A 21,960-nucleotide genomic window follows, 5' to 3' on the forward strand; every position below is an offset into this window, starting at 1 on the left:
GGGAAGATCCCACGTGCCGCGGAGCGGCTGGGCCCGTGAGCCATGGCCGCTGAGCCTGCGCGTCCGGAGCCTGTGCCCCGCAAAGGGAGAGGCCACGACAGTGAGAGGCCCGCGTACCGCACACAAAAACAAAAACAAAACAAAAAAACACAAAAAACTGAAATGCAAGGGAAGAGGCACAGGAGAGGTAACAAACACTGAAGCCACTGGAGTGCTTTCCCTGACGCCTGCTCTCCGTCCACTTCTCCACCCTCGGTCTGCTCTCACTGCTCTCACTTTGCTCCAGCCACAATGGTCTCGGTGACAGTCCTTCCTCCAACTTGCCAAGAACAGTCCTACCTCAGGGTCTTTGCATTTGCCCTTCCCACTGCCTGGAACACTCTTCCTTGTATTCATGCTTCCTCTCTCCCTTTATCCCAGTATCTGCTGAACCGCCTCCTCCTCAGAAAGGCCTCCAACTACACTGTCTAAAATAGCATGGCTTGGCAGATGAAATATCTTTGTTCATGAGACAAGTTAGGTAAGCTGAGTGTCTTACCCTTTTCCCAGCTTAATGGGAAACGTAAGCTTAGTGAGAATAAAGAATGAAATAAATCAGCACCCCTTTCTGTGCCCTTGACAAACTCCCATTTAGCCTCCAAATCCCCACACTGGTAAGTCTCTCTTCTCTCCTACCCGGGCACCTTGCAATCACATCTGTTGTTGAGCATATCACATGGTGTGGTAACTATCTGCATACTTGTTTTTTTCTCTTTCCAAATCGTGAATTGAGGCGAGAACTCATTTGACCGGGAAATCCATCATCTTTAATTTCCCAGTGCCTGGCATACAGTAAGTGCTCAATAAGTGCCTACTGAACAAAAGTGAGCTTAGAGTGAATAAGACGTTGGGAATCAGGGCAGGGACATTAGGGACTCAGCGGCACAGCGTGTTGCATGGCCTGAACGGAGGGAGGCCCTGTGCTCAGCCCTTACCTTTCTATGCCGCTGAGTTTATGGCGGTGCTTCTGAGACATGAGCAGCCCGCCACCCCAGGCAGCCTGTGAGGACAGAGAAAAAGAGAGGGAGAGGGAGGTGGCGCTGAGGAGTCCACGCCCGGTCACTTCACATCTCTAGCGAAACATGAGCGAGAATGTAAACAGCGAAAAGCGTGAGCTTCTCTGACAAATGGAACCCACGCTGACTGTTCCACCAGGGGCAGTTGTGCTTATTCATCGTTTATCACTTCTTCAAAAGTTCCTCCTGGTTAACGTCAGAGTCGCAGTGCAAGTGATACAGGTAAATAGGGGCTGAGTCTGTGGTGCTGAGACCCAAGGCCCAAAGTGCTCTGGAAAGCCAGGGACACTTGAGGAGACAAGGGGCGGAGCTCCGGGAGCGACACAAAGGACTAGGGACTGCTGTCTGATTCTGCCCAGAGCAGAATTCTAAGGGCTCCTGAAAAACTCACAAGGCAGCAGCCCTGGTGGGCTTGGAGGTCCCACAACCACTCCTGCAATAGCAAGACATTTTTATGCATCCTCTGATGCATGGGGATCGAATATCTTGGGACACCATGTGACACACGAACAGCCTTTGTTATCATTTGTCCAATAGCAGGGCAGATCACCCCACTGTCTAGTTGTGAGAAGTTAAACCCATATGAGAATGGAGAGAGAAAAAGGAAAAAACACATCCAGTCACACATGTGAAAACGTATCTCTTATGTTCCTAGGAAAATTTGGAACTAAATCTCTTAATTGATAACACCTTCCAAAATATGCTGCCTTATTTTTCCTACATGTACCAGATATGCATTTCTTTCTTTCTTCTTTTCTTCCTTTCTCCTTCCTTCCTTTTTTTTTTTTGGAAGAAAAGTGTCATAGATGGCTGGACTGAAGGCAGATAGCTGAGTGCCCAGATTCAGACTCATGGCCACTTTCTATACGTTGTATCTTACATCTTTTCCCTCTGAAATCAGTTGTCCTTCACTCTTAGACATTTGTTCAGACAAAAGCTTTCCGGGAAAGTGACAGAGATGAAATTCTAGGATGAATCACAGATGACAGCAATTGGCCAGTAAGGACTGGGTGAGCCCCAGAGGATGGACAGGTGTGTGGTGTGCACCTGTCATGAATGGCCTGCTAGGGGCCAGAGAAATGTAGTGGAGAGAGAGGCAATGGGAGAAGCTGGAGGCAAATTATAAAGCAGAGCTGCTTCCACCCCCCCGACGGGACCAGGCCACTCTGAGTTACAGCGCTTACATCGACATGCAGCCAGAGGTTGTATTTCTCACATATATCTGCAATCTCCTGTATGGGATCAAAAGCGCCATAAACAGTCGTGCCGGCAGTTGCATTGACATACAGAGGAATGTATCCCTATAAGGTAAGAGGGACAAGCTGATTAGTCTTTCTAACCTCCCTCCTTTCCACATGAAGGAGAAGAATTACTGTAGCATTTATTTCCAGCAGAGATCAGCTAAGCTGGTGTGTTATCAGATACTATATCTGGGACTATTCTCTGTTAGCTCATTCACTCATTCCTTCATTTATTCAACAAACATTTTTGAAGACTTTCATGTGCCAGGCCCTGTTGTGGATGCTGGGAATACAGCAGTGAGCACAAAAGACGAATATTTCTGTCCTTGCGGAGTTTGCATTCTTGTCGGGAGTGACTGACAGTCAACAAAATTGAATAAGCAAAATAAATAGCATGTTTAGTAGTGATAAGTTCTATGGCAAACAATAAAGCAGGAAAGAGTAGTAAGTGGAGTGATGGGCAGGTATCTGAGTATCATCTGGACATTCTACATTTTAGAAGCTGTGCTGTTCTAAGTGTATTGAGGTAATAATAATACTGAAGTAATAATAATAATACTGAAGCATTGTTTGGTTATTGAAAACAGGTCTATACACTGTTTCCCTAAGAGTAGATACAGTAAAATTTTGGTGTGAACAAGAAATAAATGAGAAAGTGAAGTAATAGAGCTCAGACAGGGTTGGGGAAGTCTATGAGTTCTAGGAGTTCCTCCTCTGCCCCTTGCTCAGTCCTAGCGACATTTCTGTCTCCTCTGCTGAGACCTGGCAAACAACCATAGTTAGAGAAGGAGGTACAAGAATGTAACCAAAACAACAATGAGTTGGTAAATGGCCTGACAGCTACTTGGCAGTGCCTTGTGCATATATCTGTTCTATGCGATTTTTCTGTTTAAGAGAATTTATTGAGGCTGGATTCACCAAGTATCATGGGCCAACTGCCAGGGCATGCAAGCAGTTTGCTAAATAGAATCCTAACCTTAAATGATACTTGTTAAAATGAGATTATACTTAACAAGTAGCAAGTGAAAACCTCAATTAGGCTGCATCTTCATGAGACGCGGATAGTGGATTTACTGAAGTACATCAAACTAGTCATTTGGTGCAGTGAAGACAGAACAAGTGGTTTAATGACTGAATTTTCCACTTTTCAAAAAAAATTGATATTGTGTAGACACAGCTTTAAAGCCATGTCATCACACAAGTTGAAAATAAGCAAACATCTGAGAAAAGAATTTTAGAAACACAATAAAATTATCTCTTATATTATCAAACACTTTTATTGTCTAGGGCAGAAAGAAGGTATTTTAAAAAATCAATATTCACCAGAGTTTAGATGCACCATAGAGTACATACCTTTTGCTTGGCTTCAAGAATTTTTGCCTCTAAATCAGCTGGAATTATCTTCCCCCTGTAATTATTGTAAAAGGAGAGAAATTAAAATGAACAATCAGTGAGATTGCACATGGAAAAAAACTTCAACAGCAGCAAAAAGTAATTTAATGAGATATTTTCAACAGACCATTAGCAGCTTGGCACACTGTACTGAGTCAGTCCTTAAGCACAATAAAACAAATTTAACAGATGAGCACATTTAATACATCAAGAACCTAATATTCACTCTCCCCTGCCTACCTTTCATTGCACTTTATCAAAATCACATTGTCGGTTCCAAAGCCAAGTGCAGCCCCAGCTTTCTTTATGGAATAGTGACTCTGCAACAGAGGCTGGAGGTTAGATGTTAGACAGTCCCTTGGAAAACACCACAATCCATGTGCAAGAGCACCCAACTCACGTGTTCTGAGGTGAAGAGGACCAGCTTGGGTACGGCTGCCATGCCCTTTGTCTTAACTTCCGGGAAGTACTTGTAGCGAGCCGCCATGATGCTGTACATGTTGGATATGGCTCCCCCTATCGGCAAGCAGACACATTGGGAGCTGTTGGGACTTCCTCATTACTGTTTCTAACAAAAAAGGCTGACGTGGTGTCTCAAGAGACAAGGGAGGTCAGAAAGGGGAAGGACAATATCGTGATAGGTTTTGCTGGCTTCCCTATTGCCAGGGCTTCCCTCTGGTCCCTTTGCCCTGGAGATACAAATAATCACACTTATTACCAAAGCCATTTAGGCAATTTGGCTGGAGGTGATTCACGTACTCTGGTGCCTGTCCCACCTCGAAGCCTAGACAGGAATATAAGGGGTGGCAGAAGCAGCGGCTGCAAAGAGATAGGTGAGTTACAACCCTCCTGCTTCCATTTTCTGCTCAATCTATTTACTGAACAAAGATGAATCTTTTCTCTGAGTCAGAAAGACAGAGGAAGAGAGAGTAATAGAGCCTATGGAAGGAAACAGTGACATTGCCTGGATACTCTCCTCAAAGAACAGCCCAACTGAGTTATTGAGTCATTTAGAAGAACTCCAAGTGTATTAAAATAAAACCAAACTCGTGTTTACTTAAATCAAGATGCAAGGAGAACTGAGGTAACTAGGTACGTCTGGCCAACACAAACAAGTCATGTTTGCATCAGTTACCTGACAAACAGGCAAATTCATGGACTGATTCAGTTGCCTGAACAATTGCAATTTTTATTTTTTCTCTTCCCTTTGTACACAGTCACACTGTCTCTGACACCACTCCAAACTCCCTCCCTTCTACAAGATTATCTGTCCTTGTTTTAAAGATTCTTATTGTATCTATATTGAACTAGAGATTTAAAGTAGATATACTATTTTGGCCAAAACTGATCTGTCCACTGATAATCTTGATTCTCTGATCCCCAGCTTAATCAAACTGCTATCGACAGACCAGAATTGTTTAGCATGATTTAGACACAGCCTTTGCCAGTGAGTACAGGTTTAGGCACAGCCTTTGTTGGTTAGTCCACATAGAATGTAGCATGCTTGCTAGCCTTCACTCTGACAAAGGTAAGAAGGCAGGACTATTGAAAAAACTGTTATTCTTCTACAAACTCACTTTGTGTTCAGTGTTCTCATGGACCCCAAGGACCCATACTGCAAACCTTGAGGAGAGCCAGGGAAAGAGAACAGAAACCTACCAGGAGAAAATATCCCATCACCATCTTTACTTGACCATCCAATTATCTCTCTCATCTTCTTAAGTGTTATTTGCTCCATGAGGACAAACACTGGTGCAATTTCATATGTAAACCTGGAAAGGTGGTGAGAAAAAGAATGAAAATAAAGAAGTCAAACCACTTATTTGGGGAACACACATAACTGGTTTAGCATTTGGACTTGGGTTCGAATAAAAGATGTTTAAAACCACTAAAACAATTAATTTCCTGGAAATGCACTGTCATCAATCATAAAATGTCAGAAAGCAGCCTGGGTTATCGAGAGAGGTGGTGGAAGTACCTGCTCTGTGATTCTTCACCAGCAAAACAGACTTTCATCTCAACAGAATGTCTTAGGTGTGGTCCACCCAGAGAAACAGAAGGAAAGAAAATGACTTTTCTGGGTCCCTTTCACCTCTAAGATTGTAGGGTGATGCAAATGCTAATTGAAAAAATGTATTCTAAATTCTATATAAATGGTTTGCAACATTTTAAAAAAAACTGATTGCCAACTTCACACTTGTAGAATTTATAAAACCCAGAGCCAAAGTCTATATTTTAATTTTTTTTGGCCGAGGTAGGTGGCTTGCAGGATCTTAGTTCCCCGACCAGGGATTGAGCCCGCGCCCTCAGCAGTGAAAGCACGGAGTCCTAACCACTGGACCATCAGGGAATTCCCAAAAAGTCTATCTTTTAAAAACAATGTAAATACCTGAAAGCTAACCATGAAGATAATTGGAAGTATTGACCTAGGTTTTAAAGATCTCAATATAATTATCTACATGGTTTTTCTACTGATAATCCCTAAGGACAGCAATGCTTCTATAATTCTCTGAAATCGATATCTGTCAAGAATAATTGTAAGTGATGATTTTCTAATTACCAATTACAAAAAAACAAGAAGAATGTCAACTGGCATACACAGCTAACTGTGGGCATCAAGATATTCTGGTAGGTTAGCTTTGTCTTCTAATTAACGGACTTAAAAGTAGCGAGCCATGCTCTTCTCAAAGCCATTCAAAACACAGTCTGGTGACGAATCATTGAAACAAAATCATGGTACCAAGGCAAAGGGCTTAAGAGAAATCAAAGAAGGTCCATCTACAGAAAATTAAACCAGAAAACAAAAAGATATTTACTGACTATGAGACTTTGTCTTTCTTCTTTTCACTTGGCCTTCTTAAGCATTAGAGTTTGTGGGCTCGGCTCAGACAGTGCTCGCCGAAGGGAGATTCCTAGATTGACTCAGCCCAGTGATATGGGGAGACTTCATCCCTGGTTAGGGTGTTTAGGCTGAATGCCAATGCTGGGAATTAATGGGAATTTTTGCTGGCTTCATGATTTAGAGAAGCTATTTGCAAGGATGAAATAACAATTGTTGTACAAAGACCCAGGTGAAGGTACTAAATTTTAATCATGGAGAAAAATAATCAAATTAATCACATGGTGGTAAAAGAGGACAAAAAGATCCTGAAGGATCCTCAGGGTATATCTCCTCATAGAAGAATTTTGTTTGCAAAAAGAATATGTCCATTTTCCTTGGGAGGAACCTTGAAATTTAGGAGGAAGACCCTTGGAAATCATGTGTTCAGTTACCATCACCTCTGGAGGTCACAATCATGCTTTGGTTCTGCTCTGAGCCCCATCACCGTAGCAACCAACACTCCCTCATGTCTGATGGCCTGATAAAGGAAGAAGAAGAGAAGGGTTCCTGGTTTAGCCTGTGCTGCTGAGTGTACCAAGGGGCAAACTCATGATGTGGTTCTAACCATTCTTGCACAAATGCGTTATCAACAGTGCCACTGATTGTTGGAAATGTTGGAATGGCAAAAATGTTTGCATGGTGAAGAGGTACTGGTGGCAGTGTGTGTGTTTAAGTCTCACAGTACCGAATGAGAAGGCTCTCTAGGGTAAGGCAAGGAACCAATGGAATCATACACCATAATATCAGAACCTTATCAAGGATTGGATGAAAGCTGGACCAGAGTCAAGTCAGTGCAGGAACCACATGGGGAAGGGAGAAAGGATGGGGTTGAAGGCCAGAGGGTTGGTCCACTTCAGGATTTGAATCAATTTAGGGCCCAGGTTTGCATGAATTAGTCTTCTTACCAGGAATATGGCTATTACTCTCAGGATCAGGAGGAAGAGTCTAGAGAGTTTGATCGTGAGATTATCTGATCTCATCTATCTCAGGTTCCTTACTTATGCCAGGTTCCTGATTCTGAAACCTTTCTTTCAGTTCTGTTCAACAAATATTTAATGAATGACTATTTTCTTCCAAATGGCTTTTTACGTACTGCGGAGACAAAGATGTCATAAGACACAATTCCCAACCTTGAGGAGGAAGCTTACTAGGATGAATCCAGCATCTTGGCCTTAGCTGCATCCTATTTGACAGTCCCTGCCTGGGTCTGAAGGATCAGTTACCCCACAGCTAACACCAAGCTTATTCCGATTCGTGACCTTAGTCCTGACACCCTCTCCTAGAAGCTGGTAGATTGCCCCACGGCTGTTGATCCTCAGCCGGACCTGACACATGGGCTAACGTGGTGCCCCCATTCCTGACACTTCCTCTGAACTTGCCTTCTCATCCTCAGCCGTGTTTACAACTGGGAGTCTGCCTGCATCCAGAGCCTTAGAGAAGACCTTGAAGTTCACCCTAGAGCAGTGGTTCTTAACTTAATTGAGATCACAGACACTTTTGGGACTCCTAGGAAAGCTATGGTCCCTCTCTCCAGGAAGAAAATGAGGATATGCACATCATTTTGTATACATTTGTAGGAGAGTCTCCTCTTGCAACTGGGACTCCAGGTTTGGTACCCCTTCCGTAAATGACAGATGAAAGTGGATAAAGGCAAGAGATGAAAGAAGCTAGTTTGGATTCAGAAGAAGCTAGTTTGATGCTAAAGTCATAGTACAAGATGACATTTCAGAATCGGAGGATAAGAAACTAAACCTGCTAAAAGCTCTAGGTTGAAGCATAAGAACATGGGATTGAAAGTAAGGGTTTAAAAACAGTATGATTGTGACATTCAGGGAGTGACACTAAAGGAGAGTTTTTATATTCTGAGTAGGGTAGTGAGTCAGCCCTGTTTTAGTAGTTCAACTCACCTTCCCAGTGGGATTAACGGAGGCAAATTGATTGTTAAGCTGACTTTCTCTGATGGCAGAATCTGCTGGTTGCTAACCAGTATCAAAATTTCCCTTCCTTCATTCAATTTTATTTGGAGTTGCAGTTCATCCAGATCAAAGACTGTATTTTCTAGCCTCCCTAGGTGTGGCCATTGGATTAAGTTCTAGCTAAAGAGATGCTATGAGAAATGTCTTGTGGAGCTTCTGAGAAGGTTTCTTAGAAGGAAAGAGTGTGTTTCCCTTTTGCCCTTCCTCCTTCCCTCTTTTCTTTCTTTCCTTCCTTCCTCCTTCCTCCCTCTGCCTGCATTCCTTCCTGAGATCTGGAACACATAAATGATGGCTGGAACTCCAGCAGCTAGTTTGCACCATGAAGTAACTTTGAAGATGAGAGCCACATGCCTCAGTATGAACCAGGAAGGCACAAGGATCCTGCATCCCTGGTGACTGCCAAACCAGGAACTTCTTTAACGAGAGGAAGAAATAATTTTCTATGTTGATTCTCTAACTTGACACTCCTCTTAGATTTTATCCTCCTTATGGATGTGGTGGGTGGCCCATCTCTACCTTAAAAGATAACACACCTGAGGGGGAGCTTAGTGAGCCCCTTTGGTGTCCAGAGATGACGAGAGACAGAAACAAAAGAGCTGGGAAGTTGAAGGGAGGGGTTGCAAATGGCAACAGTGACCTATGGGTTGGCTGCCTTTCCTGGGTGTGTGCATTGTACCTTGTATACACTGGGCACTTAAGACTGGTGTCTGTTTTAGTCTTCAGAATCACTATGTAAGGTGGATGCAATTATTCTTCATTTTTCTGAAGAAGAAACTGGGGTTCAGAGAAATTCAGTGAGTTGTTTCAAGATCTCACATGTAGGATGTTTCCAAGCTGGAATTCCATGTCCTTTACATCACAGCTGCTTTTCTATGACAAATGAGAACTACTTACTGCAGGCTCCTCTGTAACGACCTGCCTACTAGTGTAAAATGACTGATAACCCCCATACAAAATTTCTCCTGTGTAATTTCTATGAAAATAAAGTGCTAGATACTTGAAATCATAACCTCATAACAAAGGGCTGTGATAGATCTTGCCACTAGGATTATGTATTACCGTCAGGTGCTTGAGGGTAGGCTGTTGTTTACACCTGCTCGGTGCCCGTGTTTTGGAAGAAAAGAGCTGTACATGCCATGGCCAACTACACATTGGTGACGTTTTCTTTGCATCTTCACTGAATCCTAGCTTGGAAGAATATATCTCAAAGCTGAATGCACAGGTGGGTGTGAAAGCATGGGCATAAATGTTCCTTCTATTCTAACCATCAGATACCTTACACTTTGCCACTTGGATTAAAATATTGGATAGTTCTTTTAGGGAGGGTATACTGAGGAATGTAGTTATTATTCTCTATTACCAGTGCCATCCAAACTCAATGAAGTACAGGTCCAAAAAATGAGTGTATCACTAATTAAATCCTACTCTGCCAAAAAAGATCCTTTTGCCATTCTTTCCCAGGCCTATTGTGAACACTGTTCCCAGCTGGAGAAGGACTTGTCACAAGGGAGCAAATTTCTGCATAACCTCCTGACAGTGCTGCCACAGTTCATGATCTTCCAGGGGAACTGGCTTAGAACAATTTCTAGATAATAGTTATTACTTCTTCAGACAATGCCTTGTCTCTAGAACTGACAGAAACTATTTCAGTATTTTAAATAACCTTTGCTATCGATCTGTTGGAATCGGATCATATTTTATAAATATCCACTGTTCAGTACAGCTGCAATTACTATGTGCCATTTAGTTGGACTGACCTTGACCTCAGATGGTTGGACAATATTTTAGCGCTTCATATGGCTGAGCTGAGGTAAGGGAAGGGTAAGGGACTTTCATTTTATGAACACATACAAAAAAAAAAAAAAAAAAGGAGAATTTGTGAGATTTCCCTGGTTAAAGAAAAGTCTTTTAGGAGAATATGTGGTCATAAATGGTTCAACGGGGTGAATTCCTTCTATTTACCTTGAGACTGAGCCATATATATTAGGAAGTCACAGCTGAGAGGCCTACAGAATACACACTCAAAGACACTGGGTGAATTTGGTGCCTGTATGAATAAGGGTACTTGGGCCTTAATGGGTATGTACCTTTTACTCTATTTTTCTCATTTATTTTCTAAATAGTTAAGTTTTTTTTTTTAAAGCTGTACTTTCTAATTAAAATCATTCCTTAGTGTGAGATGTTTCAGTTAAACATCACTGTCTTTTTTCAAGTTATAATTAATATATTATGTCTATGCTTGCTGATATATTTTTATCTCACAAACCATAAACATAAAGACTGCAAAGGGGAGTTTTTTTGTTTAGGAGATCATACAGGTGATTGTATCTTTGACCTGAATTCCTCCCAGCCCTTCAGAGCCTCAGTGATCCAACATGAACATTCTGTGAAGTTAACCTTGACTTGCAAGTAGGGAGCAGGAAAACCATTTGACTTCCATCAATTTAATCTTTTATGCCTTTTGGCACTAATGGTGTCACTTGTCACATTTGCTTTTTAAATGTTGTTGTTGTTTTAAATTAGCAAACAAAGCAGGAGGCCTTAATTAATAGAAACTTTTCTGAATGTAGTTAAGTATTTTGAGTCACAGCCTTAAACAGCTTTGGAACACACACAAATCAATATATAAGTTTAAAATGCCCTTTCAGGTTCTGTGGCTGGTAGTAGTTTAAGAAAAATAGAATACCTTGAACTTTAATAACTTACGTTCTATCTTGACGTCAAATGGAATTTCTCATTTTAAATAATACCACCCTTTCACCTAAATTCATTTTTCAAATCTACTTTACCATGAACTAAAAAGTGTACGGTTATTTTCCAAATATTTCCACAGTGACTAAAACCCATATAATTCTTATGTAGTTATTTTTAACTTATTGCGATAACCTTGTTTTATTATTTCCCTCTGGACACTTTCATAGAATGTGGTACCACTGTCTGGATACATAGTGGTAAAACATAATCTTAGCGTTGAAAGAAAAGACAGTACTTAGTAGGCTATGATGCCCCTCCATCAACTTGTAACCTGTCCTTGTCTCCAAAGATGGCACGTTGTGTGTAGAAGAAACTGTGGGGTGATTACCAGAAGACTACCCAGGTATTACTTGCACACACAACCCTCCTACTGCCAGGACCTTAGAGACAGTTTCAAATAAATTTACAAGAACATAGAAACAAACAAAGGCTTTGCCTACTCAAGTATGAAAAAAATTTCACATTCAGAAAAACAGTTATTTTGAAAGGGATATATAATTCCTTTCAAAGGGATATCACTACATGAATTGTTTTAGAATTTTTAATTGAACAATAGGCTGATCAAATTGGTTTGTGGCTTTATGGCCTCTTTAATTATGAAGAAAATATGACCTAAATGATAAGGAGCAATATGCTTGGGTGGGAAAATGGACCAAGATTATATCCCAGAACATGATCTCTTTAAATATATCATTAAGAAATATGGAGTCTTTTAACATGAAGTTTCACACTAAATTTTGAAAGCTAGAGTCATGACTTCTTATGACCATGCTCTTATTAAACTGCATTATTCAATTAAAAAATAGTTTATCAAGTATCTACCTTTAACTCAGAACTGTGATAAACCTAAAAGATTTTAAGAGAAAAGATGACTAGGGCAAACTGTAATAAAATTATTATAGAACCACTGGAATTGGACTTTTAATACAACAAGCCATACTCAGACATCATGTTTGCTTACGTGGAAATAATATGTGGGACTTACATATTGGTATTGGCAGTTGATGTCAGCCATTCACCAGCTAAACCAATGATATCCAATCCAGTGGAGAGCTGGTTGAAAAATCGAGGATGACCTAAGGAGGTAAGTAACAGACAAGCATCAAGGCAAATCCAGAGTTTTCAAGCTGTCTTCAAATCAGAAGGTCCACTCCACTAGGCCACAGTGATGGGACCTCTATCCCAATGGTCTAATAGGGCTGCCCAAGAATACTGAAGGAAGGGCACTTTGACCCACCCTATACCAACCTTTAACATTGAAGATGTCTCCCAAACTTACATGTTTCTAAAGCATAATGCTTTTCAAGTAAAAGAAATCCAATGTCATAAAACAAGTAATCTGTCCAGTATTGTTGATTTCCAGATGAGCTCCTCTGTTGTATTTTTTAAAATACAAATCTGGATGTGGTGGTCCTCTTTTTCTCCATAAATATTTCAATTTTTAACTTAACACCTCAAGCTTTTATTCTCCAAATCAAGGTATGCTGAGGGAGGAGGAGGGGCTGCAGGCCTCAGAAGGGGTCAGTGGCTCTGTGAACCGAACCAAGCCCAGGGTAAGTGCCAGCTCTGAGGCTGATGCCGAGGCAGCCATCACTCCCTGGGCCTCTGTGTCAGTCAAATACAACGCCAAGCATTGGTGTGTTTTGCCCACATATAGTCAGGTGACTGTTAAACTAGATGTATTGCTGAGATGACCTGGCATCTGCTCTGTGAAACAGGGGCAGACACAGCCTCATTCACTCATTGAGTTGTTGATAGAATAATTTTTATTATTATGTAACTCAAAAGTCCTTTTCAACCTACTCTATGCTTTATCAGGCTTTGTTCTCAGCAAATTCGGGATTATTGCCAAATTTTGGCCAACTTGGCCTTCACAGAAAAACTCAACCCCATACAGCAGGCTTGGCCTGGCTGACACGAAGGCGCCAACGCAATAGATTATCTAGGGGTGTGTGACAGAGAACTGGTGTTAGAAAGATGTGCTGACTGCTGTGTTTCCAGAGGAAATTGCTTCTGCCTCTGAAATAACTGTCAGAGAGCTAATGTTGGAATGTTCCTGGTCTAAGTCCCCTCTCTGAGGAAGTATATCCTTCCCTCCTTGCGATGAGGACTCATTCAGAACATCTAGACTAGGACTTCTTATAGCAGGATATACAGATCCCCGCACCTCAAGAGTCCTCGAAAAATAATACTGAGCTTTAGAAAGAATAAAAGAAGCATAAACAGTAAGCTCGGTGTAAATTCAAGGCCAGATTCCAGACATTCATGTAGATTACTCTAAATAGCTTAAACTGGTCCATTTTGCTCTACTCGGCTCAGTGCCAACAAAATCTATGAGATCTCCTACAACATAACTAATTTTGTTGAAGTCCATTTAAATATAAATATGTATGTACATATATATACACACACACACAATACCCATTTGAAAACTTTTAACAACATTTCATTTTAAGACAAGATTGAATGATAAATAAATGCAATCACACCATTTGACAATGTATCAAAAGCACATCGCATAGCAGAGACAAAAGATGGACACAGACAGACAGACAGACTGATACAAATACCCTCAAACAAAAGCGAAACAATATCTCATGGTCTATTAAAATATAAAAGGACACAAAGTCCCCCCAAACCTTACTTTCCTCTTATGGCTATAGCTTAATGTCCCCAAAATCTCATACCAGAATTTCTATCAAGCAACAAAATGACCTAGTTTAAATTTCAATTTCAACTGTCTATAGTCAACAAAAATACTAACAGGTGATAGACGTGGTACTGAGCAGCACATGGCTTAGAGTCAGGTTGGAGAGAAAGAAAGAGTAATTTTTTAAAGTAAAATTTTTGAATAAGCTTCAAAAAACAAAAGAGATGCAGGAAGAAATTTATTGATTAAGAGACATATTAAGCAATTGCAGTGTGGGGGACTTTTGTGGATCCTGACTCAAACTGTAACAAAATAAAACTTTATGACATTCATGAGACAACTGGAAATTTGAACACTGACTGAATATGTGATATTAAAAAATTATAAATTTTTCTGGATGTACCAATGATAATGTGTTTTTTTTGAGTCCTTGAGGATAAAAAATATTTATTTATGAATGAAATAATATTATGCTGGAGATTTGCTTCCATATAGTATAGAAGAGAGGGGAGTGGGTGGGGTGTCAGGTGAAACAACACCGGCAAGAGCTACTAATAGCTGAAGCTGGGTGTTGGGTATACAGGGTTCATTACACTGTTTTATTTTTGTATAAGTTTAAAATTTCCATGATAAAAAGTTCAAAAAAGGAAAACTAAGGAAGTCAGCATGTCTACTGTGACTGAGGGCTGACTAGCGTTTCTCTCAGTTCTTGGAGAATGTATATACATTGGTTCCTTTTTCAGAAGTCTTTGTTAATTTGTAGAGAAATTTCCAAAGGCCATCATCATCCCTCCACAGACGCTTCCCAGATCAGTATGTTTTCATTCTAAAACCCTATTCATTATTCTGGCTGTGCATTAATACTCTTAAGAAATATCTTCCACTTCCATTGCAGAATACCTGTGGGTTTACTCTATTGCTCCAGTAACTACATCTAAACTACAGACCAGCAACTAGGAAATGTGTTTTCCCATGAAAGCAACAGTACACTTTGCCAGAGTCAGCACCCTGCGATGCAGGTTTCACATTGCCTGAAGACTATGAACTCTACAAATGCAAATATCTGCTTCTAGAAGCTGCTCTGAAGAACAGGGATGAATGGCTCCAGGCTAAGTATCTAATTGGATTCACACACTCGACTCTAGTAAGAGTCCATGCTTCTCTGACCACGTGATACTTCAGTTTTGTAGGCGATATGAGTTGCTATTATGACAAATCCATGTATTTTTCTTTGAGGGGCAACACTATTCTGAGCTTCGTGATAAACGTACATGGTCTCGTCTCTCTGATAAAGTGTTTGTGGCGTGAACTGACAAAATAAAAATAGTGGACCAAAGCTAGTCAAGCTAAAACATACACAGAGAACTCTGTTTTTTTTCCTAGCCAAATAACAACTTGATCTCCACCAGGAACAGATTAGTCATCAGACCAAGGTGAGATGTAACTAAATTGATGAGCATGTTTTTCTTTAAAAATCAAACACAGACTTTGTAATATAATTGAGTCTTGTCCATCCTGCAGTTATTCAAGAAAGCTACAGCTATACCAGTGGTGTTAGCAGACTTTAAAAGCTGTTTGGGATTCATTATTTAAAAATGCCTCTTTGGCCAGCCTCATTATTTCATTATAACCCTTGTTTTTGACATCCAATAGCCTTACTCAGTCCTATTACGACACCCTCCCCAGTCATATCTTCAAATGACTAGGAAGAGTGAGCAGGATAATAAAGGAGAGAGAGAGAAAGAAAAAAGAACAAGAGGCTACCAGTCATGGCGTCAGGGGCTCCTCTGTGGGGACAACCATGCTATGGACTGCCCATTCCTGTACATCAGTCTGCCCAAGGGCTCAGGAGAGCCAGGCTGCGGTGGGGAAAGACGGTAGGGAGAAGAAACCACTGCTTGATTCCTAGGCTTAGAAAGAGCCAGACAGAGATCCCAAAAGTCCTTGAACTTGAGGCAACTGGAGAGTAACCACTTGGCCAGGATTGCTGAGTAGAGAGAGTTCCTATAACGTGGAAAGGAGGCAAGAGGGTGTCCTCCAGGGCTCCCTGGTGGAGATAGGATTGGGTGCCTCAGGATACCTGAACTCCAGAGGATGGAGTAGAATGCAAAGGGTGTGTAAGTGTGTGGCTTTGGGGCCTAGCAAATAGAGGGTGTGGGGGGTTGAATTGTGTCCTGTAAGAGATATGTTCAAGTGTTAACCCCTGATTCCTGTGACTTTATTTGGAAATAGGGGCTTTGTGGATGTAAACAAGTTAAGATGAGGCCATACTGGATTAGGGTAGGCACTAATCCAAAGAGGAGAGAAACCTGGACACAGACTCTTGGAAAATGTCATGTGAAGATGAAGGCAAAGATTGGAGGGATGCATCTACAAGCCAAGGAATGCCAAGGAATTCCCACAACCATCAGAAGCTGGAAGCAGCAAGGATGGCTCCTTCCCAAGAGTCTTCAGAGACAGCATGGCCCTGCAGACACCTTGATTTTGAACTTTTAGCCTCCAGAACTGTGAGATAATAAATTTCTGTTGTCTTAAGTCACCCAGTTTGTGGTAATCGGTTGTGGCAGCCCTAGGAAACTAGTACAGAAAGAAAAGAAAATGGGCCCAATTCTCCCCAGTTTCAGGGACAGGCAAGGGTCAGATTTATCAGAATGAAGCAGGCGTGAAAATGGAAGCGGGAGAAGAAGTAGAGAATGGATCATTCTGCTCTCTTAAGGTTGTGAATAGCCTCAAACCAAGAATTAAAACTCTTTATACAGAACTTGACACAGCACCATGTATCTGTATCTTTTAAATCTATTTTGACAACAATAAATAATCATGGGATTTTGTCACTGAGTCTGGTGGTTCTGAGGTCATGGAGCGCTTTGCTGCCTTCCTTCACCCGGGTTTGTGTTTCTCCTTCAAAATGACTTCGACATCCTGGCAATTGGCAAAGGTCTGACGCAGGCCGAGGTTGCCACTGCGTGTCCACCTGGCTCTCACCCTTACCTGTGCGGACGCCATATTTCAGGGTGTCTCTGCAGTCAACCAGGATCTGCTCCAGGGACTCAGGGTGGTCAGAGAGTTCCAGGTTGAAGCCCTCCATGCCTTCCAGCAGCTGGTGGGGGTGGTGGAAGTCCAGCACCTTGGTGGAGCGATCGAATGTCTTGCGGACGTAGTTGAGGAGTATGTCTACCACCTCCAGCAGGAACTGCACAGTTTGCTCCTCCCCATTCTTAGCCGGAAGCAGATCTGGTGGGGGGAAGCCCATGAGGGGTTATCACCTGACTCCTATCCGGATTTCCTCAGTCAGCTTAGAAATCCCTAACATCCGTATCTTTATAGGACTGATTTTCTTCCAGGATATGCATGCATTGAGAACCTGACGTACCATCTCCCCAGAACAATGTACATCGGCGTACACACAGAAGCGCTGCATATATTCTCTGGGGGTTCACAGAGTTTCTGATAGTTAGGCTGCTCTTAATTGAAACGCTTTGAGAAGTCACGAGCAGCCTCCCCTGCAGTTATCCATTTGGGCACCTGTCAGGCGTGTGATGGACGGGGCATCTGTCTTGCTCCCCTAGTACCAGGTGTGTCTCTGTACATCTGGCTCAGATACTGGGCTTTCGGTTTGGTGTTATGATGTGCTTGATCTGTTGCTGGTGGCGGGTGAGGCTTCTGTTGGGTAGAGGCTGAGGTCACACCGAAGAGGATGGTTCTTTATGTTGTCCTTGGACAGAAAACTAGAACTGGAAAGTGGGGCTCAGGAAGGTGGGAGAGGGAACTCCTGCCCCTCTCTTGACCTTACCTTTTAGGGCTTGGCCTCTGGGATGCCAGAAGGTGACTCTGGGTTCCGGCCTGTGTTAGGTAGAGTCAGGCTGGGGGGTAGCCAGGGGGGAAAGCTGTAGGGGGCCCCAACTGAAGTTGTCAGCCATAGCTCAAGGACAGACTGGCTGTATATAATGCTCTGTGTCTATTCTTTGGATTCTCTCTCCAAGGTTTAGTGAATCTTGTTTTCTGTTCTGGTTTGGCCTCCATGGCTTGTGGGGAGTTCATGGAAGGGGGAAGGGGGAGGGGGGAGGGGGGTGGGTTTACCTTTGAGCTGGTAATGAAAGACTGGGAAAGCAACTCCTGAGACTGTTGTTGTAGGGGCAGTGGTAATGAGTGAAAGATCTTCAAAAGGAAAATGACCTTCAGGACAGCACTTGGTCATGAGGCCCAGCTACACAGCTTCCTACAGGGTGCTTTTGTTGTTGTGGACACCACCCTTGGAGGATAAATGCTATGGAGGGAATCGCTGGATTTTCTTATATGAAAGATTTCTTTGGATTCTGAGATTCTATGACTGTGTATTCGTCCCTGCAAGTATCTTTAGAGTTGGCTGTTTTACGGATTGCCCTCATCCAGCTTTCAAATGATGGAGACCTGGGCAACAGGGAAGGAGGGAGTATATTATATTCAAATGTTGGGAAAGCAGTTTCATGATGGTTCAGAGAGAATGGCTTTTTTTTTGTAAAAGAAGCAAGGTTTCAGGAAAAAGTAAAGAAACTCCAATAAGCAACCTACTGGATAGCACTAGGGCTGGGGTTGGGGACTACCTCGAGCAAACAGGTTGGAGAAGTCGGTCTCTGTGCGCTGGAAGCGGCCATCCCTGTCGCTGTTTTCACAGGAAAGCAGATTCTTGGAGGACTGCCTCTCCTTGAAGGCGCTCACAAGCCTGCTCTTCTCTTCCAGGCTGTTGGTCCTTTGCAAGAAGCCTGTAGCACAAGAAGCTGGGTCAGAGGAAGGGCACCAAACTCCCAGGCTCGGAGGGTCTGCTGCTGGCCCAGGTCGACTCTCCAAGCAGGGTTCTCACTTTTCCCGAACAGAAGCCGAGTGTCTGTTTTATATGTAAGGGCTCTGGCACTGCTCGCCTCCAGGCGGGGAGGGGGCAGTACCAAGTGTCATCAGTGGCGCAGACCCAGTCATGCAAGAGAGAAAAACAGTAAGTGAAGCCCATTCTCCTCTCTGAACATGACAGTGAACGCAGAATTAAGTCAATTGGACAGCTTCCACTCCAGTAACCAGCCCCAGGATGGGGTTTTAAGGGAAGGGACACAAACGGAGAGGATGCTGCCAGCTCTGGGTTTATGGGCTGTGCAACCAGAGGGAGGAGGGGGTGAGACCAGCACTGAGGATTGGGGAAGATGCCTTCCTTGGACTCCAGGTAAATGTTACCAGGGTTGAATGTAAGTTTAATTTTTCTCACCCAAAACTGAAGGGCAGCTTTCCCTGTACCACCCTCTCTCCTTAAATAAAGGTATTGGAGAAAGAGACAAGAAAGCCTAAAATCTTATGTGTGGTGACATTTAATTCCATAAATACTTATTGAGCACCTATTGTGGAAAAGGACTTTACTAAGCATTTAGGACCAGGGACAGGTAAAGATAAATGAGACAGAGCCCCTCTTCTCCAGGAGCTTGCAGACTGGCAGACGGTGACCAACAACGTAATAAAGCTAGACAGCCATCCAAGAACTCCACAGAGATGAGCTCTGAGCCCAGGGTGGGAGTCAAAGCACCTCCTCCCTGCCCCTCAGAAGGAGCGGAAATCTCTCCTGCCTGAGGTGAGCAGTGCAAACACTACCAGTGGCAAACCCAGAAGCAGGCTGGGCTGAAAGGGCTGAGGCTCTGCCAACCAGGAGCACACTTCCTCTCTCAGTACCTCCACCTGTCCCTTCTGGGGCTCGGGACCTGCGGACCCACTCCTTCCCTCAGCATCTCCTCCAATTCGGCCTCAATCTTAGTCTGAAATGCAACACCCTGAAAAGAGGAAGGAAGTTCTAAGCTTCTTGGTGACCCCAAAGCTGTATTTGTAGATACCAAGATCCTTGGGGAGTCACATACGTCACAAGGCAGGCTTGGAGGAAAGTCCCGGGAGGTTCCACGAGAGGCAAGTTAATCTGGGGAATTCAGCTTTACTTCCCCAGGACTGCAATTCAGTGTTGAGGGGTGGAGGAAGGAGGGGTGCAGGGGGAAAGTTGCAGTGATTAGAATCCTCCCACACACAGAAGCAGGGTCTATTTTTGGAGGGAAGAATAGGAAGGCAGAGGCACCAGGCCTTTCATTGTTCTCAGCACCTTTAAAACTTATCACTAAAGCTCTAAAGGACATCAGAAGGGGGGAAATACACTATAATAGAGCTCCACACTTGGATATAAAGATGGGGGGTGCATCCTCCCCTTCACCTCCGCTCCTACTTTCTGAATTCCTCCTCCAAATCCCCAGAGTCCAAAATGAGAAGCTAGCACTCATTTGCCAGAGGGATGCAGTATCACCTGGCTTCTGAGTGAGACTGCCCCCCTCCACCCAAACAGGCAGCAGTGGAATTTGTTTCAGACAGGCTGAAAAGACCAAGTCCACATGCCCTAATGGAGGTGAGGTCTTGCCTAGCTGAACTCCTGCTCTTTAGGTCTCTGACCTCTGGTCGGTTTTGACTCACTCCCTGGGAAAGTCTCTGCCTTGAAACCCCTTAGCAACTCCTTTCCTAGGTGGCAAAGGACCTAGGACCTGCATTTGGGCTTTGGATATTATCTCCAAAGGAGTTCTTCTCACAGGCATTCCCAGAGGTGTCCTGATAGGAATGAAAGATGCCAATTACGACACTTTAAACCTGCATCCCATTCCTGGACCATACTTCCTGGAGTGCACAAGGAATTAGTGTTTTCTATACATCTTATAACTATCCTATGCAAAGCACACTTATATTGCATTATAATTTGCTAATATTAATTTGCTAATATAAACACTTAATGGATATTATTTTTGGAATAGCACCTTTCTGGAAGGTAGTTGTTTTCTAAAATATTGGGAGCCTCAAAAATAAGGTCAAGGAGCCAGGCCTCTCTGGGCTCTGAGAGGCTCTGGAAGTTCGTATGCTTCTCCAAGGATAATGAGGCGGTGGATGACATTGAGGTCAGTGCTTTGATGACCTCCCTGGCTAGCAAGGGGTCCTGGAAGCAGAGGTCCCTGAGACTAAAGCAGACTGTACTCCCTTTTGCTCTATACCTCAGCTATAAGGATCTAGTTTAAGGTAACTTAGCTGAACATTCTTAAGAGGCAAAGAGGCAAGCGGAGGGGAGCTGAAGCTGCGCTGAGCTTTGGCCCGGTCGTAGCACCCTCGCTAGCTTCCACCTATGAGCCGAGGGGCGATCCTGCGGCTGGTCCTCACAGCTGCCCCCAAACTCAAAGGCCTAATCAGCCCTTTGAGGGGGGGGAGGTGTGAGGAACTAGAGCACCTGGTTCAAGCTGGTTGTTTCCAAGTGGGGTTTCAAACTGAGCCTAGCATAAGGGCACCTGGCCAAGGGGGCAAGTGAGGCTTGAAGCCCAACCCCCTTGCTGTCTCTCACCAAGCTGTAGCATGGAGTTGCATCTCCCTAGAGGATGGGGCTCTTTCCCTGATTTTTCTGGGCTATAAGTACCCTGCCAGATCTCTCCCCCACCTCAAACTTTTTTTTTTTAATTTCAAGAGAAGCCATAATAAATACAGAATATTTGAAATGTATACTTAAAAGTTGGTGACTGACACAAAATTAAACACACGCACAAACACACACACTGCATGGGCTAAATAAAACAGCTCAGGGGCTGTAACTGGTAGCCAGTCTGGGACCTCTGAATACAGAAGTGATTGAGGCCCAAGGACACACTGGGAAGTTAGCAGAGCCCAGAGCCAGCACTTAGGGCTCCCTGCATCTCCTTCGATTTAGGTCATGCTATCATGCCTGTAGCCACCAGGCTCTCTACCTCTTGGCAAGACCCTGGGTGTCTTCTGGCTGACTGCTTTCCCACGGGATTCTGCCTCCAGAGCTAAGGGTTACACTGGTGAGACCAGGGGCCTTCCTTGGAGCTTTGTCTTCCTGGGGCGGGGTGGGGGGGGGGAGGATCCAGGAGAGGGGGTGGGGTGGAATCTTGGCAAGGGCAATGAATGGGTCCCCCAGGGCAATGGATCTGGAAGTGAGAAGATGACCATTAGTCCCTCAACTCTC

At 43.3% G+C, this 21,960-nt stretch overlaps 1 protein-coding gene across 3 annotated transcripts in view; it reads right to left on the reverse strand.

The window, feature by feature from the left end:
* The window catches only part of GAD1 (glutamate decarboxylase 1), a 38,847-nt gene that overhangs the window by 11,004 nt on the left and 5,883 nt on the right, over positions 1–21,960 (reverse strand). For 2 of the 3 annotated variants that reach the window (XM_060151440.1, XM_060151439.1), the window contains exons 3-11: positions 18,533–18,691; positions 16,941–17,183; positions 12,285–12,375; positions 5,348–5,460; positions 4,089–4,204; positions 3,929–4,008; positions 3,650–3,704; positions 2,240–2,356; positions 975–1,039 (exon numbers count right to left, since the gene is read on the reverse strand). In XM_060151440.1, coding sequence (XP_060007423.1) covers positions 975–1,039; positions 2,240–2,356; positions 3,650–3,704; positions 3,929–4,008; positions 4,089–4,204; positions 5,348–5,460; positions 12,285–12,375; positions 16,941–17,183; positions 18,533–18,691 — 1,039 coding nt within the window. Of the gene's footprint in view, positions 1–974; positions 1,040–2,239; positions 2,357–3,649; positions 3,705–3,928; positions 4,009–4,088; positions 4,205–5,347; positions 5,461–7,010; positions 7,048–12,284; positions 12,376–16,940; positions 17,184–18,532; positions 18,692–21,960 lie in introns of those variants that run through there. The other variant, XM_060151441.1, reaches the window with a different exon arrangement.

Source organism: Lagenorhynchus albirostris, chromosome 6 (assembly GCF_949774975.1).
Source record: "Lagenorhynchus albirostris chromosome 6, mLagAlb1.1, whole genome shotgun sequence".
Taxonomy (NCBI): domain Eukaryota; kingdom Metazoa; phylum Chordata; class Mammalia; order Artiodactyla; family Delphinidae; genus Lagenorhynchus; species Lagenorhynchus albirostris.